Source organism: Electrophorus electricus, chromosome 5 (genome assembly GCF_041902795.1).
Source record: "Electrophorus electricus isolate QZ-2024a chromosome 5, ASM4190279v1, whole genome shotgun sequence".
In the NCBI taxonomy this organism is placed as follows: domain Eukaryota; kingdom Metazoa; phylum Chordata; class Actinopteri; order Gymnotiformes; family Gymnotidae; genus Electrophorus; species Electrophorus electricus.
In genome coordinates this window covers 29,075,753-29,102,165 of record NC_137501.1, presented here as the reverse complement: position 1 = coordinate 29,102,165, position 26,413 = coordinate 29,075,753, and the positions used below count along the sequence as shown (strand labels likewise).

Sequence of the window (26,413 nt, the reverse complement as noted above, 5' to 3'; positions counted from 1 at the left end):
GTTCTTTGGAAGTTTCCGTTCGCGTGAAATGTGGCAGAGCGGCAATAACACCCATAAAATAATAAATAAATGCACGCGTCTAAAGTGAAGTGAGGAAGTCAGCTAACCATGCAAAAGCAAATGAGGCTTTTATATCCTCTCTTTAAATATGGCTGCACAAGGCTAAAAAATGTAAACAAAGTTAAATACGTCAACAAAATACGTAAATGGGAAATGCCTTTGTAAGACATGTAATTTTTAATAAGACCAAAGCAAAGTACAGCAAAGACCAAGATAGCATGACTGCTAAATATGGCCTTAAAATGTGTGCGACTCTTTAAATACGAAACCAAAAGTGCTTAAATCCTTTTTATTGTGGCAATCATATTTACTTAGTTGACATGGAACAGAAACAATGAGACAACCAAAGAGCGCATTTCAGACACGGTGCGTAACAAACATTCATATTGTAACATGATGACAGTCTGCAGCTTAACAGTTCAACACCTTAATGCAAAGTCCATTCCAGTTTCTTGTATTTTCTGTCAACTAGAATTGTTTCCCTGGTCTTTGCTATTTACATAAATGCTTTACATTAAGAGCACGGATAAAGATAAGCAGTAAACACAAGTTAGTAAAAGGCATGAGTCAGGTGCCACTGTGGCAGATCAGCCATTTTAACGTGTTCAGATACACTGACTACATTTAAACAGCAGAACTGTTGCAGATATCACATGACCATGCTGGAAGTCGATGAAGGGAACAAATATTCACAGTATATCATAGCTTTCAGTTTAAAGTCCTAATACAACATAAATCAAACAAGAATTCTGTGAGAAAATGTCTTTTTCTTTCCTTTTTTAATACAGATACATCTTCAATATAGCAATTGCAGCCAAGGGTGGAGAGAAAATGTAGTTGGAGCCCCATTAAAATCCATCTGCATCACATGAACCTATCAACTGAGGAAGTAGAAGAAGGATACAGGCGAAGGCCAGGACGTGACAGACATATGTTGTACACGGTATTGGTCTTTATAGGAACAAGCAAGAACAGAAACAAAAACAGACATTAAGGAAAAGAAAAAGACTGTACAAGAATTGTTGGAAAGAACATTTGGTAACATTTAAGCATTACAAAAGTGCTTTAATGACAGTGTTTTCTGATTAAGGTGTATTTTACAAGCGTCAAAGAAATATCAAGATGGTGGAAAAACAGAATGCTCATGAAGATGATAACCATGTCCCATTACCCACGCCTCGAGCCTCTTCAAGGCGAGCGTTTCACTCATACATTCAGCAGCATGACTGACTAACAACTAAAAGTAAACCAGTATATCCTTATTTACAGAATGTCTTCACACAGAGGCCAAGATTTAAGGAAAATAAAGCAGGGCTTATCTAATTGACCTTACCAAAAAAATCTATCAATTGATAAATGGTCTTAAAAAAAGGTAGTCTTGAGTTTAATAGTGGGTGTGGCCTGCACAGTGGGCTGAGCCTGCCTAGCTGTAGCCTTGGCTTTACTGCTTGCTTGATTGGCTCTGATGGCATTCTCAAGGCGGGTCTTCAGCTCTGGAGCTGCCCCAATCACTGTCTTAAAGGCAGCAGGGTAGAGGGGTCCGATGCGCATCAGGTTTTGGAGGGCGAACTCATGCAGCCCCTTGGAGGCTGGGGGTGCGGTGGAGAAGGCATTCTCATCCAGCAGGTAGGAAATTAGTGTGGGCACCAGGAGAGCCAGCAACTGAACACCTGCTTCACAGGAAACAAGAGCAGCATGTACGCAGGATTAAATAAAGTTCATTTTAGAGAAAGATGAGCTAGGGTGAGAAACCGTGTACATGCTAACATGGTTTTCCCCCTGTGTTACGCAACATAATCTAACCACAACCCCCACCGACTGACCATTCAGCCATACGGCTGCTCTTCAGGTGAGGTTTTCCCGCACACCTGAATAATCACCCGTCGCCGTGCCGAGACATGGCACAACTGGGATTCAAACCTTAACACTAACACGAACCGTAGCACTTTTTGTTTTGAAGAAGTCAATCGAACACATCTGCCCATCAATATTTAATATCGGAATATTGTCTTCTAGAACAGACAGCTCCACCGATCCTAAATGTCAAAGAGATGTTGAGCTTCGACACATCAGTCCAGGCAGGCCGTGTCCAGCCGTGCGTCATTGTACTCACGGTTCTGCTCCTCTCCCAAGGCCGCCAGGCCCTCCAGCACTTTGACTCCTTCCTGCAGGGCCTGGAGCTCCGCGTGTGTACGGGGCCGAGCGTGCTCCGCTGCCCTCAGCTTCTCCACCAGCAGCGGAGCCAGAGCATGGATGTACGGTGTGGAGAGGGCACGGCTTGAGTGCTGGAAGACGGAGAGGAGCAGCTGGTAGCAGCGCCCCTGGACCTACGGGGAGGGGCGTCGTGAGAGAGAGAGTATGTGATCGAGTGCGAGAACGCACTCGTACACACACACCACAACCCGCTGTGTCACTCATACGAATTCACAGTGAACAGCTTCTTTACGGGATGATAACCTTGACCAGTCGGAGCGTTCTCAAAAGCCCCGAAAGCTCATTGGCTAAACGCGGCTCAGCATGAGTAACGGAGTCACGTACCGCCGGGTCGCTGGAGTTGAGGGCGTTCCGGAAGCGCTCCATGCAGCCATTCTGTAAGGGGGTGACGCCCACCAACTCAGCGCTGGCAGAGACCAGAAAGAGCGTGATGGCCGTCAGCATGCTCACCTCATCCGTGCTGGGTCTGGACTCGTCTGGGATACGAGGGGGAATGAGAGGGGGGGGGGGGGTGTCGTCAAGGAAAAGTATGTTAACAACAAGGACATTCCCTCAGCACTACAACTAAATGCTTGATTGTGCTCGTATGTGTTAAAAAGAAAGGTAATGGACTGTATTAGATGAGGTTGTATAAAATAAAAAAGTCTGTAATCTGCACAGTCTGCCTGTGCGTGTGTGGCACTGTGTGCGCGCGCGTATTTTCCTCACCGGGCTGGGAATACTCCAGCACAGAGGCCAGGCTGCTCCTGACCAGGCTGGTCCACTGCTGCTGGGTCTTCTCCACACGGCCCAGGGGCGACGTGATGATGGCCTTGATGCCCTGCAGGGCGGCAGGAACGGGCAGGGGTACGGAGCCGTCCAGCGTCCTCACCGCAGTTTCCCGCAGTACCCCGCAGATCAGGAACAGTACCGTTGGCAGGATGGTCATGCTTCCTAAAGGGGGCAAACACATTCCACCACAGGCCTCAGAGTCCAGGTACCGTAAGTCAGTTGTGATGAAAAAAATAGTCAGTCATTCTTATTTGATGAACCTGTGATTCGAAAATCCACAAATGGGTGTGTATTCAAGGTCCAGAGTTGAATACCTCTGTGACAACAGAACTACAGACCAGTGCAATTAAACCGCCAAAACGACTATTTATGCACCAAAAGGAAGAGAAAAAAAGATGGAAAAAGATCAAACTGGATGGATCAAGCCGTTGTTATTAATCTAAGATGAGGTACTGTTCTGATCGTCATGGATCTCTGGGCCCAAGTTGCTGTACGAAACAGGGTGTGAGCGAGCATGTGTGTTCTGTGGGTGTGCGAATCAAGTATGTGACAGGCCTGAGTGGGAATGTGAGAATTAGTATGTGCCGAAATGTGAGTGTGATGTGCGTGTGGTGTGTGTGTGCGCATGAGGTGCGCAAGTCTGTGTCTTTGTGTATGTGTGTGTATATATTATATTTATGTATGTATGTATGTATGTATGTATGTATGTATGTATGTATGTATGTATATGTGTGTGTATATTATATTTATGTATGTGTGTGTGTGTGTGTATTATATTTATGTATGTATGTGTGTGTGTGTGTATTATATTTATGTATGTATGTGTGTGTGTGTATGTGTGTGTATATGTGTGTGTGTGTGTGTGTGTGTATGTGTATATTATATTTATGTATGTATGTATGTATGTGTGTGTGTGTGTGTGAGAGTGTGTGTGTGTGTGTGTGTGTGTGTGTGTGTGTGTGTGTGTGTATATATATTATATTTATGTATATATGTATGTATGTATGTATGTATGTATGTATGTATGTGTGTGTGTGTATGTATATACATGTACCTGCGGGAGAGCACAGTGCGGGGAGCTCAGCCAGGATGCTGAGGGCGGCGGCCACCAGCCGGTTGCCGTGCTCCGACAGCTGCTGGGGCTTGGAGGGCAGGTGGCCGGGTGAGTCGGCCGCCCGCGCGCTCACCCGGGGCAGGTGCCGCACCAGCAGGAACACCAGCAGCTCCATGGCGGCGAACACCAGTGACTTCCCCGGCTGCAGCTCGCCAGCCTCCCCTCCCTCTCCCAGAGCGCCCGCCGACTCCCCGGCCTCCTCCGCACCTGCAACGAAATGGGCAAAAAATACCTGAATGTTTTAACATCCGTGACTGGATGTGTCATCAACCAAGACCGAGGAGGCACCAACAGGCACTAACGCACACCGTGTGAGGCCAAAGAGTGTCGCCTCAGCCCTGTTTTTTCATATTCGGAGCCGAACCGTAAGAATTCAGTGGTGGAGCAGCAACATGGTCCTAAAACTCGGTGTGATGGAGTAGGGAAAACACTACCGTGTACCAGATGTCTGCCGGGCATCTAACCTCATGTAAATACAGAGATTTGCATGACATTCGGTTGATGCGTCCATGTCTGGTTGAAACTGGCTTTCTGACTGAATTGTAAACAGTTCAGAGAATCAGTAGGATGACTTCCAATGAAGAGATGGAAATCCAACCACCTTCCATCAGAAATATCACACTGAGACACATTAAGAGCCAAACGGCATTCGGCCAATGGCGAGGCGGGGTAGTCAGCAGGTGTGTGTCTGCTCACCTGTGGAGCTCCTGAGCTGCTCCAGGTGGTCGTGGGCCGCGCGGATGGCCTCCTGCACCACGGCCGTCACCTGCAGTTGGATGCTGGGAGGGTCACGTGTTAGCAACAGCCTGTGGAGAACGTTTAGCAGCTCCACAGCCAGCAACTGCAAGACACACACACACACACACACACACACACACACACACACAGAGTTTACAACCCAAATTGCTGCCTGTGCTATCATTAAGCCCAAATGTTTGCCTCTCTCCCCAGTCACACCTGGTCCTCTGCGATGTGTTTTCGTGCCCGGGGGGACTCGAACAGCGTACAGAGGGCCTTGAGGCAGGACATCACCCTCTCGATGGGCTCCTCAGGCCGTGGGAAACACAGGAACTCGATGCTGACGCCTGGGAGACACAGCAGGAGATAAGCCGTTTACGAAACGCATCCCCGTCAGACAATGGTTACTTGTCCCTCCTGCTTTTTTTATTGAAAAGTAATAATAAAAGTGGTAAACGTAACAAGTTAAAGAGATCAAAAAGTTGAAGAGGTCTCCACGTAAGCATATTAGATGTTTGAGAGCAACTCTCTGGTCCAGTGGTAACATTTAGCTGTTGTGATATGAGTCTTACCTAACAGCAGGTGCATTCTGTCTTTGACCAGTTCATCATGGCTTTTGTTGGGGGTGGGAGGCCCTTGTGGAAACACCTGCCCCGCTGGGCCCATGGTGGCACCGGTGTTGGTCGGGGCAGGCTGGGGCTCCTCAGGGCCCCCCAGGGCCCCGAAATCAGTGTTGCTGAGCCAGAGGGCCACGGCATGTAGGATGGGGGCCCAGGAGGTGCGGTAGTGCAGGCGTGCGGTGTCGATCGTCTCCGGGGTGTAGAAGGCCCCACCTGCCACGCAAACATGGCTGTGTTTCAGACTTTCTCTACCCGTTTGGTGCAGTCAAACTGCATTTGGGACGGTACAAGCCCATAATTACATGAAACAACACGGGTAAATGTTCTGTGCTTCTACATCCTGCAGGACACTGTGAATCTGTTTTTACAGAAAAGCCAACCAGAAAAACTGGCCAGTGTCAAGCACTTGCTCTTTTAAACTACTGCCGCACTGTTGCCATGGAGATCTACACAAGGTTAACTGACAGGTAGCGAAAGCAAAGAATCTCAAAATCTCAAAGAGGCTTGCGTAAAATGATTTCTCCATGTTTAAAATGTTTTTGGTTTTTTTCCAGTCCACAAAAACGCCCTTGGAGAAGTTGTTAGCTTGGACCAGACAACATACTCCACCTGTTCACATTAGCCTAATGGACTTAACATAAAACAACAAACAGAACCACAGATAATTGTCTTTTTTTTGTTTCCTCCCAAAAAGCCCCAACGGCGTCAAGCATCTTCAGTCACCAAGGTCCCGAAAAATCCCGCAGCACGCTGACTGTGCTGAGAGAATTCCTTCCCGCGGATGCAGTACCTTCGGGGGGCAGCTGGCTGGCGAACTCGGCTGGCAGCGTCAGCAGGGCGTAGTCTCTCAGCGCAGCCAACCACAGACGGCTCAGGGAGGGCAGCTCCGGCTGAACCAGCATGATCAGGCTGTCGGGGGGGAGGACGTCTCCTTCGTCGCCCACGTCCTCCTCCTCATCCTCGCTGCTCCGCAGGGGACACGCTGGCTTGGACTCCGCTTCCTTTTTTATCTTCATGGCCACCACGTAGACCTGAGAGAGAGCGAGAGAGTGAGAGAGCAAGAGAGCGTTAGAAGGAACCGAGGTTTCAGTTCCAGGGAACAGAGCGTTGGGAAAGGGCCCGACCCTGGTACCTCTGCCCAGGCCTTCAGCACGGCCAGCTTCTCCATGGTGGTGGCGCTCTCGCTGTATAGCTGGCTGGACGAGCTCTTGCCCGCCTGCACCTTGTCCAGAGAGGACACCAGCAGGTTGTGCACGCGGCGCAGGTCGTTCAGGTCGCTCACCACGCCGCTGCCTATCCATGCACTGCACACCTGGAGCCAAGGGTGAAGTTCACGTTTGCATCCAGCAAATGATAACAGACACAGAAACGCAACACAAGCTCATGGCCGGTGTGGGATTTCACCGGCGCCTTCGGGGGATTCATCCTAACTAGTGGTTACTTTTGTCACTTCTACAGTTGCAGTTATTTCCGACCCCGTCAACATCATATCAGCATGTGCAGAACTAGTGAAACTCGAGGTGATGCTTGTTGCACAAACTGTCGTTACACTCCTGATTGTGGCTGGCATCACCTCTATTCTGTCTCAACTGGGGCCATGTTTCCTAAGATCAATGCAGCATTAAGATCATCTTAAATCAGGGAGAGAGAGAGAGAGAGAGCGCGAGAGAGCTGTTTGGAAACCCAGCCCTGTAAGGGCTGCAGCAGGATATTTGTCTACATGGAAACACGGCCTATACACAGCGTTCTGCTCCAATCACGGCAAGGCGAGCTGTCACAGGGCCCAGTAGTGAAAGCACACTTCTCACACATATCCTCACATATGCGGGTCTACGGCTCACTGGGAACCCGTGGTTGCTAAGCCCCGACCACGGGGTATCGGAGATGAGCATAAACTACATGTGTCAAGGATGTCCGGATGGGGGTCAACCATCAGATGACACACTCTTATTTCCCATAGCAAGGCCGAAACGTCTCTCTCCGTGCGGATACGCTTCACGTCGCCAGTACGACCCACGTGTAGACCACACGTGCTCTCTTTAAAATAATTTAAGAATGGTGCAAGAGGGATGATCAGAAAGGAAAAGTACCCTAATGAAGCGTGGCACTAATTTTGTGACATTTATTGCCCGAGCCATCCACAGAGCCATCGCACATATGAAGCAGCACTAACTCACAGAGTGTGAGTAGTGTTCCTCACTGAGACAGTTGACTGAAAGCTAAGCTAAGCTGACGGTGTGAGCACCAGGAGACGAAGAGCGCGAGCTGTACAGATGTGACAGCATCCAGGATCTGCAGGGCTCGTGCACTCTCTCAGATCTGGCTTTACCTGGCACGCCTTGGCTGTGATGTCGGAGGGCGTGTCGGGAGAAAAGGCCGGACGGAGCGCCGCTCCTACCTGACGGGGAAGAAAAACCAAAACAGAAACGTGATAACACATCACACCACAGTTGTAAAACTGATAACAGATCACACCACAGTTGTAAAACTGAGCAAGTCGACCTGTAAGCAGGTCAGAATCATAAAGGTGCATCACAGAAAAGTGAGTGTACAGGGAAGAGCCAGACTCACGTTGGCCTGGTACTGCTCCAGGATCACATGACCAGGGAACTCTGGCTCCGGCACAGAGGCAAACTTCTTGATGATGTCCTCCAGGGCCTGCAGTCCGGCCATGCGCAGCTGGTCACTGTGGTCTGTGGCAGCCATGAAGGCCATGCGGATGAGGTCCGAAAGGTGAAGCACCAGCAGATCACCTATGACACAACGAAGTACACGGATAATGGGAAAAGCGCCAGAGGTGTGCATGTTATCTCCCAGCGTTATTCTGTGTCAGCAGGTCGACTTGGTGAATTCGTTACACCTGCCAGCTTGTGGCAATCAGGAAACCTTATCTGAACTAACCACCGCTCAATACTGTAGAATACGTGCTGGGAGACGCATCCTTAATGGTAACTCGTGATAAACAAAAAGGCTGAAAAAACCCAAATTAAATCAAGAAATTCAAAACACGGGAGCTGAACAAATGGTCCGGACATTATAAACAGAATTGGACATTCACCAGTATTTAGCAATAATGCAGAACGACATCACCAAGAGCTCATGGCCTTTACCTTTGGGGTTTTTGGCTTTTACGCTCCGGGCGGCGGCTAGGTCAAAGTGGTTCTTATCCGCGTTTTCACACAGGTGGATGATACGGCAGAGGCAGTCGGCTGCAAACACCCGCGTCACCCAGCGGGGGGCGACAGAGGGCTTGGACTTGTCGTCCTCGCCCAAGCCCGTGAACATGGTGTCATCGTCCATCTCGTCTTTCTTCTCCGAATCTTCCTCCTCTTTCTCCACTTCAAATGCCACAGCGCCTCCGGCCTCTACAAGGCAAGCGAGCGGTTAAACCTACAGGCTGAGCACCTTGGGTAACTCCTGCACCCAAGAATCAGAGGCAATGGTTGCAACTCATCTTTCATACATTTTGTAAATATTAATTTGATTAGCTCCTGGTGGACCTGGACGACATCATCAAACTAGGTGGAGCGATGCAGCTTTAAGACGCGAGAGGCGCTGGATACCTGTGCTGGCCGCGAGGACATCTTTGCAGAGTTTGAGCCAATGAGAGAGCTTCTCCACAGCGAGTGAGCACAGCATGTGTCCTAGAGTGTCGTGGATGTCTGAGCACAGCTTCCTGTCCGTCTCACGATCCAGCATGCCGAACAGGACGCCCTCCAGACCCGTCTCAGTGATGTTCAGGTCTACCACAGGGAAAATAATTAAACAAAACACTTACAACAGCCACACACCAGAAACACACTCGAGCACGAGGGAATGGTCATGATGGGAAAGATTACCAAGTGAGTATGGTGCTAATGTCTGTAGTGACCACTGGGGAACCGACACGGCCCTCAACGGACTCAGAGATTACTCACACACCTCGGTCGCCTCTCTCCGGATCAGCTGTGTGTGTGTGTGTGAGTGTGTGTGTGTGTGTGTGTGTGTGTGAGTGTGTGTGTGTGTGTGTGAGAGAGTGTGTGTGTGTGTGTATGTGAGAGTCTGTGTGAGTGTGTGAGAGAGTGTGTGTGTGTGTGTATGTGTGTGAATGTGTGTGTGTGTGTGTGTGTGTGTGTATGTATGTGTGTGTGTGTGTGTGTGTGTGTATGTATGTGTGTGTGTGTGTGTGTGTGTGTGTGTATGTATGTGTGTGTGTGTATGTATGTGTGTGTGTGTGTGTGTGTGTGTGTGATGCGTACTGATGGTTGTGCTCTCCTTGCTGTCTCCATTCTTCTTGGCGAGACTCATCGCGTACTCACAAACCTCGGCCGCCTCTCTCTGGACCAGCTGCCGCAAGCACGCAACTGCAGCCCTCCGCAAGAGCAGGTGAGAACTGCACAGGTGCACCTGAGGTCACACACACACACACACACACACACACACACACACACACACACAGAGTAAGACCGCAAGGTAAGGAGCGATCCCCTCCGGTATGTCTGGGTGGAGCGGTGGGCTTACACAGAGACAGGGCACCAGGCCGGACAGGTTGACATGGCGCGGGGCGAACATGTGCAGCTGCTGCAGGCAGGAGATCGCCGCCGCCTGCACCAGAGAGTCCGAGTGGTCCTGCATAATGGCGCAGCCCACCAGGCACGACGAGCGGATGGTCGAGATGGTGGCGCTGTTGCCTAGAGACACACGACAACGGCATTCTGTGACTCACTGGCTTATTCAGGTCCCAGCCGCTACGGTTACAGCAGGCAGGAGCACTGTGATTGGCAAGGTGACCAGTCAATCAAATTGAAAAAAAACAAAAAAAACAAAAAAGAAACAGGAAAACAACAATAAAAATATTGGGTTTGACATCAGTCCGCCTCAAATGAAGCTTGCTAACTCGTTAACGCAGTTCTTTTCTCGTGGATTGCAGGTTTTTTGAAGGCCCTCGGCTGAGTAACTTATGCTTTGGAGATTCTTCCAGTACAACAAAAAATGTTGGCTTTAGTTTTAGACCCTCTCCCTGTCCCCTGAAGTGCCAGCCCAGCCGGGTCTGTTTAGGGTTAAAGTGTTAAGGGTTTCGGGTCAGTCTGTAAACTACTGTAAACTAGACTGAAGCCAGAAAATAAGAGAACTGTCCCCATTAACTGCAAATGCTGCCCATGCTGTCTTGTTGGGAACGTGATGGAAGGTGGTTACTGCCACCTGTACAGTTCAGGAGCAAATCTGCCTCCCAGCCCACCGTTCAGTGCTACCTCACCTTTAACACCACTGACCAATGGCAAGGATTGAACCAGCAGTTGAACACCATTACTGCGTGGTACTGTGACGCAGCTGCTATGAGGTGGGTGTAAGGCTGTTACCCTGCAGCTCGGGCCCCACGGTGGTGATGAGGGCGCCCAGGCATCGGCCCAGGCACTGGTGCACCTCGGTGTGTGAAGGGGGTACTGTGAGCAGCAGAGTGAGAACCAGGGATAGGGTGGGCTCCACGTAGCCTCGGTACATGGGACCACTGGAGTCCACGATGAGAGCCAGAGAGTGCAGCGCCCACGTCTGCGTGATCACACACAGACACACACACACACGCTTACGAGGACACAGCGCATTTGTTATGACCCACTGTTATGTTTTTCCATGACACGTACAGCCACAACACCAGTTTTCTACTGGGGACACCCTCCACAGAAATCTGCACCACATTTTTCTGGTAAATCGATAAATCCAAAAACCTTCTGAAGGCGTGACTCCGCTGCAGGCCGAGGGGAGCTGTGCGTGACGCAAAAGCCCCAAGTGTCCGCGCGCTCACCTGGACCTCGTGAGAGGTGCCGTCCTGGGCTAACGCCAGCAGGATGCTCACGCTGGTCTTGAGGTGCTGGCCTGACCCGATGCCACCCACGTAGCGGTGCAGGCAGCCCAGAGCCAGAGAGTGTCCTGTCCTGGACACGACATCCCGGGCGGACTTCAGCCTGTCGACAACAGCAGTCCGTCAGGACAATATGGACACAACTGATGCTCTACAGATGTAGTAGTGTATTAAAAACACGTTGCTGAACTCTACAACGTCCATGTGCAACTTTGCACAGGACAAACTTGGGCAGCCATACTTGCACTCTCCTCTACGTAAACATATTAAGAGCCCCATGCTGCCTCAAGCAAAAACAAAATGCACCAGCACCACAGCGCCATCTACTGTCCACATGCGCATGGCGCGGCATCACCAGGTGAACCAATACATGAAAAAGGCCATGAAAACACAATTTGCGATAACGGCCGTTACTTGTCGAAGCTGTGCTGGGCCATGCTGGCGATGAAGGTGGCCTCCCCCACCACCTGAGCCATGCGGCCCAGTGCTTCGCCGGCCGCGCAGCGCAGGATGGGGTTGGGGTTGTCCAGAGCTCCCATCACCAGCGCCAGAGCGGATTTACGCACCTCCTCCAGGCCCAAGGTGCTTTTGTTCTCAGCCAGACCCTGCACACACGCACGCACAAAATGTACCATCTTCCAATCACTGCTCGGACGAATCAGTTATCCCAAACGTGTAACCCTTCCCGCTAGATTTAGAGTGTTAGAGGTCTACTGATAGATTTCTCTACAGCTTTATACCTGCTTGGCCAGACATACAAACTTAACTATTCTCAGGTCTGTCCCAGGGACACCCCAAGACAACGTACACCAATGCCCATTCCCAATATTCTTGTTCATTTAGCCCAGGTGTGCTGGAAGACAGGAGTGAGCGAAAATGTGGACCATCTGCAGATGGTTCAGTAGGAAGGCACTGACGTCCACACTGTGTGTGAGGTCTGAAGAGGAACCTTGAGGGCGCTGAGGACAGCGGTGAAGATGTTGAGCTGCACTGCCTGCTGTCGGACCCCTTTCGCCTGTTTAATGCACTCAGCAAAGTGGTCCAGCATCTGGAGTCTGGACACACACACACACACACGCACACACGCACGCACACGCAGACAGACACACACACACAGACACAGAGCAGCCATCTGTTTTAGCAAACATCACACGCCACCACCACCCACTCTTGAAACATTTTTTAATGTGTGCCAGGAAAAGAATCAGAGAGGAAGTTTTGAAATATGCGAGGTCTTCTTCCGTTTTTGACATTTCAACGCTTGTCCTATTAGACACCCATATAAACAAGGAACCTGTGTAGACATGCACGTAATTCTGAACAGGGCCAAACACAGGGGTTTCTCAGAAGCACATCTGCAGCTACATCTACACGAGTCAACTGACGCTCAGACTAATTCACTTCTCCCTGCAGAGTCCTCACCGGTGTTTGAAGGAGACGTGGGGGAAGACCACACCGAAGAGGGCCACGGAGGCATCGATGACGGACACGCCCAGGGGCAGAGGCCCCGGGATGGCCTCCCCGGCAGGCACGCGCAGGTATATGGAGGAGGGGTCGTGCTCCAGGGCACCACTTCCTGACGCGCTGTTGGGCTGCAGCTGTTGGGAACAGGCGCACCCGTTAGAACGCAGGGAGCCGGGAGAGGTGGAGAAGAGTAACAGAATGAATAAACGTGGCCGAGGACGGGTGACGGCCGGAGTTTATAGAGCAGCTGCAAACAGTAGCCCAATATACCCAGTTTACATCTACGTCGCCACAGAAAATTCATCTGCAGCTGTAAATTTAGCCACAGACACTGCAAAGGAGAAGTATTTAAAAGAGAAGATGCTTTATGAGGTCTGCCTTTTAAAGAAACAGAACGTTGACCACACTCTAGATGTAAAAGCACAGAGATGGGTCACCTGGTCCTCGATGGACTTGTGGTCAGTCTCCTGCAACCAGGAGCCCATGAGAACGCTGTCGTCATAGTGACAGAGGGACCGCAGCAGTGATGTGGTTGTGTTAGCTGAATTATCTGTCAGGGTGAACTCAGCGACCAGCTCCCTCAGCAAAGCGCTGAAACTACCTGTCAACAACAACAACAAAATTAATAATAATAAATCTTCATTATCATAATACAAAAACAAAACCGCAAATAATAATAACAACAATAACGTTTTAAAATGGAATGGAAAGAAAATGGAGACATGTTAGAAGCAAAACATTAAACATAAAAGCAAGCTGGCTAAAACATGAAACTAAAACAGCGCCGTACACCTGACACCCACGCACACTTCACTAAAGAATTCATCCTGAGCACGACTTGCCTTCATACGTCTTTGGCGGCAGGAGGGCGAGAATGTCGTAGAGTCTGAGGCGGACCATGGCTGCGCTGGCCTTCAGGTGAGCGCCGTGCACCTTCACCACCGCGGGAACGCTGAAGGACGAGCACAAGCAGACGGTGAGGCTACACACTCGGGCCAAGCAGCAGCCAGTCCAGCTGTCTGCTGCACTCCAAGACCCTGTCGCTCGGTCCGAGTCCTTTAAGCTGCTAATTAGCCAATTAGGTTTAATGCGCCGCTTGCAGGTTGGCATTTTGAGAAGGACAGCAGCACCACTTACTGGGACATCATGGTCATGGCACATTCAATGGGCGTCATAAGCCTGCGTATCACGTCCTCCGTCAGCAGCTCGGGACAGTGAGCCACGAAGCTGCGCATGGCTGCAAGGGGGAACCACAAGAGGGGGGGGACAGCTTTTAACGCGACACGCTTCTGAGACATGACAGACAGGAGCCCGCTGAGGGCAAATAGGCGCAACTGAGTTGTGTAACGTTGGCCGTTCCCTGCTGACTTCCGTCGTGATTTCCTCTGTGTTAAAAAGTGATATTCGCTACCATAGAAGGCAGGGAGGTCAGAGTGTAAGTCCTGTGGGTTAAGGCTAGCGAGGGGATTGGGATTACCACACAGTGCGCCAGCCCGGCCCTCCAGGGTGACCTGCCAGGTGAAGGAGTCTCCCCGGGCCTTCTCGGCCTCCAGCTCCTTCTGCGAGCGCGGGAACACGTTCCTCCAGAGGAGAAGCATCTTGGGCAGGTGGTAACGCACCAGAGACGATCCTGGGGGGGGTTGTGAAATCGTTAACGCCTGGCTTGGCCTTTAACACCAGGTAGGCATCTCCATTAACGAGGTTCTTGAGCTAGTCTTTGTAACAAAGTCACATGGTCTAGCATCCAGCTGTGGATGTTTGGTAAGGAGCACTGTAATGTACTGTAAATGCAGCTGTGGAAATCTGTGACTTAAGTTTCTTAGATTTTTTTCATTTAGCCACAAACATTTTACTTGCAGATTACTTCACGGTGTACAGGACAGATGAGCCTGACCGTGTGATTCAGCAGTCATTGAAAGATTTGCGGTAATATTAGACCACGAAGCCTGTATCTGAACACAAGTAAAACTGTGGGTCTGTACATTCCCGGTCAGGGCGCTTCATAAGAGCGGCACGCTCACCCAGAGTCATGAGAGCACCGAGCAGCAGCCAGCCGGCCTGCGTGCGGTGCAGCGAGAGACGACTGTTCTGAGCCGCCGAGCGCAGCAGGTCCTCGGCGATGCTCACCACCATCTAAAGCAACAGGGTGGATGGAGGTTGGTTAGGGAGGACGATGTGTGTCTGGTCGTGCACCAGCGGAACATGTAACTCTGCTTTGGGACTATCACTACTGCAAACATGCACGTTACAGATAACTGGAACTGTCCTGTACTTGCATGCTTTAAAACCAATGAACACACGCAGTAAAATTTGTAATTGGTACACATCTGATTCAAAGTTATGTTTAAAAATCCTACATGGAAAGTGCAGGAAATGCATTTTCTAACTCTGGATGACATCACGGGCATCCATCAAAAACCACAACCAATCAAAAACCACAATAAAAAAAAAAAAAAGATACACTTTGGTAACATTATACTGACTCCTAAAAGCTGTTATTGTAATGCCATTGGTTTGTCTAAATAACTTTACGTACCCCAAGTGTATAGAATGGTAAATGGAAAAACTAATTACATTGTCATTATTTAATTGGTTATTTAACACTACACGCCAGCAGATGGCCCTCCACAACAAGAAAAACCCAACAACTGCAGGCTCACAGTCACCAGGGGGTGAAATCAGACATATTCAGTGTAGCTCTATCTGAATGCTAAACACCATGAAATCCTGCTGGTCATAGTCTTGCACCATCTGGATAAAACCCATTTTCACATCTTCCACATATGCACACATGCTTGCACGCACGCACGCACGCACGCACACACACACACACACACACACACAAAGCATTAAATTGACCTCCTATCCAAACCTAACACACCTGACTTGGAAATTTTTAAAAGGCTGTAGATTCCTGCACTACACACAACACTGCAAAATATCTGATATTGTTATTCTTATTTTTTTAAATGATCACGACATATTCCAACCATCTGCTACGCCAACCCCCCTCCAAGCCGACTATCCTCAGAGGACGTCAAAAACAAGCAAACAAACAAAAACAAACAAACCGCGCAGTTACAAGAAGGTCTGTACAGCGCCCAGGGTGCGAACCTTGCCCTTGGAGTGTGGGATGCCCAGTGGGCACTGATGTACCCCACCCAGCAGGGCTGCCAGGGCAAAGCTGTAACCGCTCACGGCCTCGGGCGAGCTCTTCAGGGAGTTGATGCGCTCTGCGCAGCGCTCCAGGAGCGGCGTCAGCTGATAGGGCAGTGCCACGGCGACGCAGCGCAGGCACCAGGCTGCCGCCAGCCTCGCCGCCATGCTGGGGTGGAGCAAGACAGACGACACCGTCTCCAGCAGACCTGGGGGTGGGGCCACACACGGTCGAGTGCAACATGAGGTACTAGGACTCCCAACAGTTTTTAAAAACTGCTGAAAAAATAAATAAATGATAGCAAAACTGCAGCATTTCCATCGTGACCATTTCACATTTGTGGCTTATTTGGTGAATGAGGCACAGGAGTCATGGTTTTCAAACCATAAATCATGACACTGACTGAACTTTTTCATGAATTTTTCTAACCGTGGCAAAAACAATAACAGTAACAAAATAATGGTGCTTAAAAATCTATGGGGGCAAAAGCATTGGTATACACTGAAACAGTATATAGTTCAGTACGTGTCCATTAGGGGTGTGTGTGTGCGCGCGTGTACGTGTGTGTGTGTGTGTGTGTGTGTGTGTGCGTGTGTACGTGTGTGCGTGTGTACGTGTGTGTGTGTGTACGTGTGTGTGTGTGTGCGTGTGTACGTGTGTGTGTGTACGTGTGTGCGTGTGTGCGTGTGTGCGTGTGTACGTGTGTGTGTACGTGTGTGTGTGTACGTGTGTGTGTGTACGTGTGTGCACGCTGTGTGTGTGTGTGTGTGTGTGTGCGCGTGTACGTGTGTGTGCGTGCTGTGTGTGTGGTGTGTGTGTGTGTGTGTGGTGTGTGTGTGTGCGTGCTGTGTGTGTGCGCGCGCGTGTGTGTGTGTGTGTGTGTGCTGTGTGTGTGGTGTGTGTGCGTGTGTGTGTGTGTGTGTGCTGTGTGTGTGTGTGCATGTGTACGTGTGTGTGTGTGCTGTGTGTGCGTGCGCGCATGTGGTGTGTGTGTGTGTGTGTGTGTGTGTGTGCGTGTGGTGTGTGTGCGTGTGTGTGTGCGTGTGCTGTGTGTGTGTGTGCATGTGTACGTATGTGTGCGTGCTGTGTGTGCACGTGCTGTGTGTGCACGTGTGTGTGCGTGCTGTGTGTGCGTGTGTGTGCGCATACGGTGTGTGTGTGTGTGTGGGCGTGCGTGTGTTAGGTGTGCCCGCGTGTGGTGTGTGCGTGCGTTACCAATAGAAGGCTCCTGTATGAGCGGTGAGGCGGTGGCACTGAGACTCTGGACCAGGCTGCCCAGCTCTTTGAGAGCACACACCATCACGTGCTGACTGGCAGAGACGTCCGCCGCCCCACCCTTATTCTCCCCGCTGCTGTCGCTCACTACTGCTTCTGTAACCATGGCAACGTACCAGAGTGGCAGGACATGAGGGGCAGGGAGGTAGACAGAGAGCGAGAGGTGGGGGGGGGGTGCGTTTTGAGCATCGTCTGTTCAACACTTCTCTTCTTTTAATGTGTTTACACAACAATGATTCACATTCAGAATTAAACATGCATGACCAGCTGGACATCAAATACTTCAACGATTTGAGAGATTTCAAAGTTCAGATCAAACTGAATTTAAGACTGAAGATTACATTTGAATTCATTTTCCATTAAATTCAGATTATTCTGCCTTTCACTGTCTTTGAGAATGTCATGCTAATAAAGTTACAGTAATCAGATCCTCTTGTCACAGAATATTCCCTCTAGACAGAAGTTTGTCACTGAGTGATCCAATAAAATGATATAATAAAATGACCGAATACACCTGAGGTGTACTGCCATTTCAGGACTAAAATACACAACCATTCCTTTTGTTGTACATCATTACTGCAAAGACAGTGAAAAACAAAGTTGAACACAGCACAGGAGATTAAGAGGTGATCGACAGAGCAGAGTCTCAAAGTAGGTTCAAAGCAAATCAGAGTAAGAGTCCATGAACAGAAAAAGAATTCACTCAAAATAAGCTTAAACAGGCATGAAATGAAAGATCTGGCTGTGAGAACCATTTACTGCTTCTGTATTAAACAGGACTAGACGATATACTGTCATTTCATACACTGTCACTACTAGTTTACTAATAACAACACGATAAATACTTTAACTAGTCATAAAAGAAAAGAAAATTCTGCATATTACCAGGGAATTGGACGGAGTGGTTGACTAAGCAATGCACTCATTCTCCCAGAACATACACTATATTCTAGCCAGTCCCAGGGGCTATGCCACCAACACATTCAATCCCAGCGAGTCCGCCTCAGCGGTCTACACCCACTAAAACGTGTGCGTGGCCTCACCAATGCTTTGAGATTTTTGACAAATCTGACATCCAGTGAAATTACTTCGATACTGTTTGAAAAAACCTGCTGAGCAGTTGCCAAAAAACAAACAAACAAAAAAACCACCACTATTTTTTTATACCCGGTAAAAGGAGAGATCATGTTTTTGTACAACACCCAAGCTGTAGCTATATTGTGTATACCATATCTCTCTATGGGATCTGATTAGACAGAGGACAGACAGTATAAAACAGACAAAATTGTTGGATTCTGCAGTAAGGATGTTCTGTGCGCTCTAAGCAAGACCTACCACGCAGCCCGTTAAATGTGTGGCAGAGTCACTGCGCTACTTATCTGAGGGTGTCAACCTTGCAAATTAACACAAGAACTGTTGCAGCCAATCGCCCGTTTCCTGTTGCAACAACGCGAGTCAGTAGATGAGCCACCTTTGTGACTTTCTTAAAGAGGAGCTGAATGCTAAGCACTCCCAGAAATCCTGTTTCATCCCGCCGTCGGACGGCTTTAGCGGTCTAACAGCTAGCCTACTGGTGACAGCACAACACAAGCCACACTCAGGCAGGTAAGGCAGTAAGAGGACTCACAGAAGCAAAGAAAAATCAATGAAATAATGAAAAAAGGGAGACAAAAAGGTATCCGGGTACCCACTTCAACCCAGTTCAGACTGGGAGATTTAGGAAAACGTGAATCAACAAAAGGGAATTGACCACCCCCACACACGCGCGCACACACAAAAACAAACCAAAAAAAGGCAGCGTACTTACTCTGTAGTGCTCTGAACCTGGATATTTCCCCCCAATTTTCCTCCTTACCCACTGCCCTCATCTGCTTGCTGATGGCCTGGCAGATCTCCTTGGCAGCGGCGATCTGGGCCTTCTCCCCGAGCAGTCCGCCGAGGGTGGCGCGCAGGGCGAAGCTGACGCAGCGGCGCGAGTACACCGCCTCCACGTGTGTCTGCGTGGCCCGCGGGTGCGCCACCAGCTCCAACACGTGAGACAGGAACGTGGCAAAGTTGCGCTCCAGCCACTGACCGCCCAGCGTGGTCACAAACACCACGTACGCCTGCCGTGGAGGGAAGGAATGCTCGTTAGCAACAGCGGGTGGGTTTGTTTGACCGCTCTGGTGCGTTGCCATGGTTACAGAATAAAAAGAAAACAGAAAATGCTGGGATGTTTCTCTCTCTTGCTTTCTTTAGTAAAGCTTCAGAAAAAGCCAACTAGCACACTTAAGTGCCTCCACTAAGTGACTTATGAATGAACCAGCTTCAAAAAGGTCAAATCCACAATGCTGTGGTTAACACACCCCCTACATAGACTATAAAGTCAGGGGCAGGCAGCCCAGTGCACAGGTCGGTGTGGCTGTGGGTCTTTGTTCTAACCAAGCAGCCTGATGATGTGACTTGGGTTTCACTTTCAGACCCTTGGCGCAGTGCGAAAAAATAACACTTCAATAGAACCACGCTAACCTTTGAGGAGGGTCCTACCAAATTCACACGCGTGAAAATCATGTCACGTCACGAAATTAGCCTTTTCTAATCCCACGGACAATCTGCCCCGAAATACGTTCACTGGTTCCCCAATTTTTGCCTGCAATGCCCTCCTATCGTATATAAGAATACTTTCGAGCCCAAGCCCCCCCTCCCCACCACACGCGTACAGACCCACTGCAGATGAACTGGTCTAAAGCGCTGACATCTAAATAGCCGAGTTCCACAGTGACCACTGTGATGGCGGATGTCATCTCCACAGCAAACTGCATTAAATGACCTGTCAGAACCCGGATTCTTTCTGCGCCGGGTGAGGAAACGGCATCCGGCCACACAGCTGCTTTGTTTCACAGAAAGGCTCGATGGCTGGGGAGATTTTATCAGGGTCTTTGAACTGTTAGATCAGCATCTTTTTGGAGGAAGAAGGTAATGAACTTGCTCTCAATTTGAATAATAACAAATCCCCCAAGAAAGTTGCGCATCTCAGCGACACGTTTCAGAAACTCACACGTCATTCCCAAGAAAACTGAAGATGTAAGAGCAGGGAGTTAAGGAGGGAAATACACACCCATCTGAGAACCTGGAGTCATCCATACAGGTAGGCTGTTTCCCAGTCATATAGAGGCTACTATCATATGTGATGTTTAAGCCAATTTTCCTGTGAATTTTCTAGGACCCAACCAGTGAGGACTCAGATGAGTGGCAAACAATAAGCTTATTAGAAATACGTTTAAAGATAAAACTCAATGTCCAGATATACCAAAGACCTGAGCACAAATATGTGGTAAATCATGATCATACAGGATGGCCTGACTGAGAGCACTGATTTGAGAGCATGGTCTAAGGAACGCTGCTAGCTGGGTGTGACCAGAGATTCCCAGTGTTCCTAGAGAGAAAAGAACAGCCACATGTTAGCGGCGCAAACATCACAGAGGAGCTGCTCACGCGGAAAGATAACAGGAGTAACCCTTTTCTACCAGTGAGGAGTAGGTGCTGCTCCATTTCGCCCACTGCCTCTGAGAAACGTGGTGATATTCTGAGAGCCGAGCTACGCTTGCACCAGTATTTATTGGAACCAAGGGTGCGTCACCAACAGAGCAGTGCCAAGGTGGTAGAGCGTATAAGTCACCTATGAGCATTTGTGCGGTTGTTACAGATGTTTGGCTTCATCCAAAATGCAAGTGTGGATCAACTATTGGTGATAAGCAGACGGATAACAACAATAACAGATGAAGAAATAATAAAGGACAATGAACAATGTTAAGATAATGAATATAAAAATATCGAACAGTCAAGGAAATATAATAACTCTACATGTAGGCCAAGTTTAATATAATCGACCTTTTGTCATTAAGCTTCCAGCTTTGCTTTAGCTGAATTCAGAACCATCGAGCACTAAATAATGCACTGCCATATTACCCCATCCAGCTCCACTGCCCAATAACTCTTTCCTCTACAACCTGACATGACCCTGCATATCATTATGCTTCACGCTGAACAAAGTGCTATTCTTTGGTGCCAGCTGGGAACCCACTTTTCGGGTTGCAGAACCTATTTATGTTGGTGGAATGGCGCCTGAATGGTTCCAGCTCCTCATTGGTGGAAAAGGGCTGTGATGATCTTACTAAAAAGCCAGTCCGCTCTCATCCCCACTGGCCTCAGCAGACCTACTCAGGTGTGCTGAGAAAACCTGTAAGTTCACGGTGCTGCTGTTAACTGCCTACGCCAGACCTAGCGTGACCTGCCCATCTCACCTGGGTGACGCCCACTCGCACCTCCCTGCTGACCGAGGCTCCACCCTTGAGCATCTCGCCGCCGCTTTTCAGGAAGCCGGAGCCGCCCCTCAGGAAGCCTGTGGACATCAGCTCCAGGACCTCCTCCAGCGTGGCGCGTTTCACGTTCTGACGCATCACTGGCACGGGAAACACGATGACGACGACGGTTGCCAAAAGGAAATGAGTCGCTCAGACAAAGCGAGGACGGAGTGGTTGACGTGGCTCACCTGCGGCCTGTTTGGGCGTGAGCGCGGAGGCCATGACAGTGCCCAGCAGCTTGGAGACGGCCACGCGCACCCCGTACGTGGAGCCTTCCAGGGCTTTGAAGCACAGCGTGGCCACGTTCTCCAGCTCCGCCGTCCACATGAACACGGCCTCGGCCTGCAGCTCCAGCAGACACTGGACAGGCAGCGGGAGGCACAAATCACCATCCAGTCGGGTAAGCGTCACCAACGTACACGTTCTTGTTTCATGTCACTTAAAAAACACATATATAAATTCATCCATTCCAACAATGTTTTGGAACATTACTTTTTTTTTTTTGGGGTACAAGAGCCTTTCAAGACAATGGCTATTTATACAGTCGGTGTATGACAGAACCATTTTCCTTGTTTTAATAAAAAAACACACGTCTACCGGCTGTCTAACCGTTGTTATTCGGAGCACGCGACCCGGCTGCTGGATTCGGCAGACGAGACTAACCTTGGCAACGGCACAGCGCACGGCCATGGAGCGGTCGGTGAGGAGGGAGCGGGCGTTTTTATAGACGTCTCTGTGGCAGGATGCCGCCGCCGACCCCAGGCCGCTCAGGACCTTCTGCAGGCTGAGTAGGATTTCGCTGCGGCCCTGCGACTGCGCGAGCACCACAGCGAGAACCAGGAGGCTTTTCAGAGGGTCATTCAAACCGTTGCTATGGAAAAGTATTTTCTAAAGAAAAGTGGTTTTTTTTCCCTTCACTTTTTAAGTGAAAAGAAACGGTGAATACTACTCCCACACAGCCTATTCACACATCCCTGGACACAAACTACTTGAGAGCATATGAAGAGCACATATGGGAAATTGACAAGCACGTGTGGTCAGATTCTGTAAGCCTGATTTACCTCGGCGCTCTTTAGGGCTTTCAGAAGGTTGTTGATGGTTTCTGGGAAAGAACTTCCCAGCATCCGGCCCATTCTCTCATAAAAGGCCCCAACACAAGCCACAGCAGCACTGCAGAACAGACCACAAATAAATAAATAAATAGCCCTGTAATTGCCAGCAACGATGGCTTTTGAGGTTTTCAATTAAACATTAATTGCTAACGCAGAAACCCACATTCAAGGACAACCTTAGATTTTCTGTCAGAAATGCTTGATGTGATGGGCTTAGGTCAGAACTACAAGCCCTGTGCTTTTACCTTACTTCATCTCACTTCAATTTCATTTGCCACTTGCTCATGTGTGGTCTTGCAGTCAAAAGTTAGTGCGTCCTTTGCCATATGCAATATCTTTCTCGGAATGGCACTTAAATCTAAACAGTAATTACAATTGTAAAAGCTATATTTTGCATCACCCACCAATACTTAAAGTGCATTCCTATGTAAAGTTGTAATAGCACTTTTCAAATGCTATTCAGAACAGACTCTACTAACACAGTAAGATTTTAGGCCGATCTTGCACAACCATTAACACACACACACACAAGCTCCAGCAAGAAAAGCCAAATTACGGTGCCCACTGTCTATTCAAGAAGTGAGGCAGCAGTGACTAGCAAATGGCCAGTCATCCACACAGCCGTGCGGCATGAGACTGTGGTCAGGGAGGCCCCAGCCATGGACTCACAGCTTTGTGGGCAGATAGGCCGGAGTGTCGTCCTTGTTCCTGATGATGTCATTGCACTTGTCCAGGGTTTGGAAGACGGTGAAGGTGTCACCAATGCTGTAGAGCGTGGCTAGGTTTTTGGCCAGGAGCTTCCGTGTTGGGGGCCCCGGGTTGCAGGTTATCAGCCCCGTGAGCTGCTCCACAAGCTTTTTTTGCTTTTCTTTCACATCGACCTGACCGAGGAGACACCATGCTGATGTAACGTCGCCCATTTCGAATCAGACTACTTCTTACACCATAACTACTGAATCACAAAAATCTTTACCACCATATGACTCTGTATCTTACTCCAAGAGCAGACAAAATTAAGGTCATAATCACTACGTCGGATGCTACATTTCAACAGGAACATTACTACTACAAATGAGTCATCCTACCTTGTTAGCCGTTATAAGAACCTTATTAAGAAACCGAAGCCACTCAAATATGAAGACTGGTCTCTTGGCTTCGGTGATCTGAGCCAAGGCGTCTTCATTGAGCAGTAGACTGTGTGCCAGCTCCATTGGCAGGCACGAACAGCAGTCAAACGTTCTTCTGAAGAGAATACTACTCCACCGAATAGGTTATTTAGGTACACTGAAAAAATAAATGTTATATATACACATAGCTAGTAACGTGACTATCAGTAAGCAGGGAGACATCAACTTGCTGTCACATATTATAAGTGTTCTTTATAATACATCTTTGTTTTGTGACACTGAGCGAGCTAGCTAAGCATAAAGCAAATAACTATAGAGGATATATCCATATTTAAAGAACACGTATAACGTGTAATTTAGCTAGGTTAGGTTAGTTCACCTACGTGGTAACGTTAACTTGTCCTTAAACTCATCTGCGTTACGAGCTTGTTATCGTTAGCGGTTTGGGACTCTAAATGAAATGTCCTCAGAGGCTATAGCGATATATTAACAAAAACCTTCTGAATCTTGGTGTTATGTATAATATGGGTATTATGTATATTATGTCATATAAATCAATTTCTGAAGGCCAATTTGACAAGCTAGCTAGCGTTAGCTATCCTTGTCAGACACTTAGCCAGTTAGCCAGCTTTAGCTAGCTAGCAGAAATGAGGTTCTGAATAAACAGCATCTAGTATTCTGAGTGGGATTCCAAACAGCTGACAAATCAACTACTGTAAATTCATATCATCGGGGAATTAACAAGTTGGCAAACGCCATCTCACCTGACGTTGCTCTTTTCTTCGAGTGCCAAGCTCACCAAGCTAGATAGCTAGCTATCGTTATGTGAAGCAAGCATCGACAGCTAGCTCGTCGGAATTACTACACCCTTTCAAAGTAAAGGCACGGCATAAGCGCGTATTAAACACGTCGCCCACCCGATCTAAATGTGAACGTTGTAACATACATTGTGGAGAACATATGTTGATAAATACAGTTAGAACAGCTACTTATTTAAAGGCTGTGGTCAGGATGATATGTTTCGCTAATGACTGAAAAGCTGCACACGCGGTATCCCTCTCCTTTACTTTGAAAAGGCAGCTTTGCGACGAGGATGGGATTCGAACCCACGCGTGCAGAGCACAATGGATTAGCAGTCCATCGCCTTAACCTCTCGGCCACCTCGTCTTCAAAACCCCTCTACAAGGACACAGTTGGGTGGGAATTAACAATGCCTGTTTTGCTAAACTTAAAAAACAAATTAAACTGCATGGTATCCCTTCCTTTACACTGAAAATGATCAGTTTCGACGAAGATGGGATTCGAACCCACGCGTGCAGAGCACAATGGATTAGCAGTCCATCGCCTTAACCTCTCGGCCACCTCGTCTTCAAAGCCCCTGTACAAGGACACAGTTGGGTGGGAATTAACAATGCCTGTTCTGCTAAACTTAAAAAACAAATTAAACTGCATGGTATCCCTTCCTTTACACTGAAAATGATCAGTTTCGACGAAGATGGGATTCGAACCCACGCGTGCAGAGCACAATGGATTAGCAGTCCATCGCCTTAACCTCTCGGCCACCTCGTCTTCAAAGCCCCTGTACAAGGACACAGTTGGGTGGGAATTAACAATGCCTGTTCTGCTAAACTTAAAAAACAAATTAAACTGCATGGTATCCCTTCCTTTACACTGAAAATGATCAGTTTCGACGAAGATGGGATTCAAACCCACGCGTGCAGAGCACAATGGATTAGCAGTCCATCGCCTTAACCTCTCGGCCACCTCGTCTTCAAAGCCCCTGTACAAGGACACAGTTGGGTGGGAATTAACAATGCCTGTTCTGCTAAACTTAAAAAACAAATTAAACTGCATGGTATCCCTTCCTTTACACTGAAAACGATCAGTTTCGACGAAGATGGGATTCCAACCCACGCGTGCAGAGCACAATGGATTAGCAGTCCATCGCCTTAACCTCTCGGCCACCTCGTCTTCAAAGCCCCTGTACAAGGACACAGTTGGGTGGGAATTAACAATGCCTGTTCTGCTAAACTTAAAAAACAAATTAAACTGCATGGTATCCCTTCCTTTACACTGAAAACGATCAGTTTCGACGAAGATGGGATTCCAACCCACGCGTGCAGAGCACAATGGATTAGCAGTCCATCGCCTTAACCTCTCGGCCACCTCTTCTTCAAAGCCCCTGTACAAGGACACAGTTGGGTGGGAATTAACAATGCCTGTTCTGCTAAACTTAAAAAACAAATTAAACTCCATGGTATCCCTTCCTTTACACTGAAAATGATCAGTTTCGACGAAGATGGGATTCGAACCCATGCGTGCAGAGCACAATGGATTAGCAGTCCATCGCCTTAACCTCTCGGCCACCTCGTCTTCAAAGCCCCTATACAAGGACACAGTTGGGTGGGAATTAACAATGCCTGTTCTGCTAAACTTAAAAAACAAATTAAACTGCATGGTATCCCTTCCTTTACACTGAAAATGATCAGTTTCGACGAAGATGGGATTCGAACCCACGCGTGCAGAGCACAATGGATTAGCAGTCCATCGCCTTAACCTCTCAGCCACCTCGTCTTCAA

At 48.7% G+C, this 26,413-nt stretch overlaps 1 protein-coding gene and 8 non-coding genes across 11 annotated transcripts; all 9 read right to left on the bottom strand.

The window, feature by feature from the left end:
* Positions 1–335: 335 nt before the first annotated feature.
* Positions 336–24,749, bottom strand: heatr5b (HEAT repeat containing 5B). 3 transcript variants are annotated; one of them, XM_081714702.1, is made up of 36 exons: positions 24,599–24,749; positions 23,793–23,991; positions 23,377–23,588; positions 22,657–22,765; positions 22,259–22,408; positions 21,784–21,955; positions 21,536–21,693; positions 19,060–19,357; positions 17,193–17,348; positions 15,935–16,185; positions 14,842–14,953; positions 14,298–14,450; positions 13,958–14,057; positions 13,659–13,772; positions 13,258–13,417; positions 12,779–12,954; positions 12,306–12,411; positions 11,771–11,961; positions 11,300–11,459; positions 10,857–11,046; positions 10,018–10,187; positions 9,756–9,903; positions 9,081–9,260; positions 8,628–8,882; positions 8,089–8,270; positions 7,847–7,915; positions 6,650–6,829; positions 6,308–6,548; positions 5,470–5,730; positions 5,117–5,244; positions 4,856–5,000; positions 4,100–4,366; positions 2,983–3,207; positions 2,599–2,750; positions 2,174–2,387; positions 336–1,730 (listed from the first exon to the last, which is right to left on the bottom strand). In XM_081714702.1, exons 2-36 carry the CDS (start codon positions 23,916–23,918, stop codon positions 1,423–1,425), a joined length of 6,219 nt encoding a protein of 2,072 aa, XP_081570828.1. In that variant the 5' UTR covers positions 23,919–23,991; positions 24,599–24,749; the 3' UTR covers positions 336–1,422. The 3 variants fall into 3 exon arrangements, with proteins under 3 accessions (XP_081570828.1, XP_081570829.1, XP_081570830.1); XM_081714703.1 differs by having other exon boundaries at positions 19,108–19,357; XM_081714704.1 differs by lacking the exon at positions 2,174–2,387 and having other exon boundaries at positions 1,554–1,730.
* Positions 24,750–24,919: 170 nt separating this feature from the next.
* Positions 24,920–25,001, bottom strand: trnas-gcu (transfer RNA serine (anticodon GCU)). The gene has a single exon. It is a non-coding gene; the product is annotated as a tRNA-Ser (tRNA).
* Positions 25,002–25,120: 119 nt separating this feature from the next.
* trnas-gcu (transfer RNA serine (anticodon GCU)) lies at positions 25,121–25,202 on the bottom strand. The gene has a single exon. It is a non-coding gene; the product is annotated as a tRNA-Ser (tRNA).
* Positions 25,203–25,321: 119 nt separating this feature from the next.
* trnas-gcu (transfer RNA serine (anticodon GCU)) lies at positions 25,322–25,403 on the bottom strand. The gene has a single exon. It is a non-coding gene; the product is annotated as a tRNA-Ser (tRNA).
* A 119-nt stretch (positions 25,404–25,522) lies between these two features.
* On the bottom strand, positions 25,523–25,604 carry trnas-gcu (transfer RNA serine (anticodon GCU)). Its single transcript has one exon. It is a non-coding gene; the product is annotated as a tRNA-Ser (tRNA).
* Positions 25,605–25,723: 119 nt separating this feature from the next.
* trnas-gcu (transfer RNA serine (anticodon GCU)) lies at positions 25,724–25,805 on the bottom strand. Its single transcript has one exon. It is a non-coding gene; the product is annotated as a tRNA-Ser (tRNA).
* Positions 25,806–25,924: 119 nt separating this feature from the next.
* trnas-gcu (transfer RNA serine (anticodon GCU)) lies at positions 25,925–26,006 on the bottom strand. Its single transcript has one exon. It is a non-coding gene; the product is annotated as a tRNA-Ser (tRNA).
* A 119-nt stretch (positions 26,007–26,125) lies between these two features.
* On the bottom strand, positions 26,126–26,207 carry trnas-gcu (transfer RNA serine (anticodon GCU)). The gene has a single exon. It is a non-coding gene; the product is annotated as a tRNA-Ser (tRNA).
* Positions 26,208–26,326: 119 nt separating this feature from the next.
* On the bottom strand, positions 26,327–26,408 carry trnas-gcu (transfer RNA serine (anticodon GCU)). Its single transcript has one exon. It is a non-coding gene; the product is annotated as a tRNA-Ser (tRNA).
* Positions 26,409–26,413: the final 5 nt, after the last annotated feature.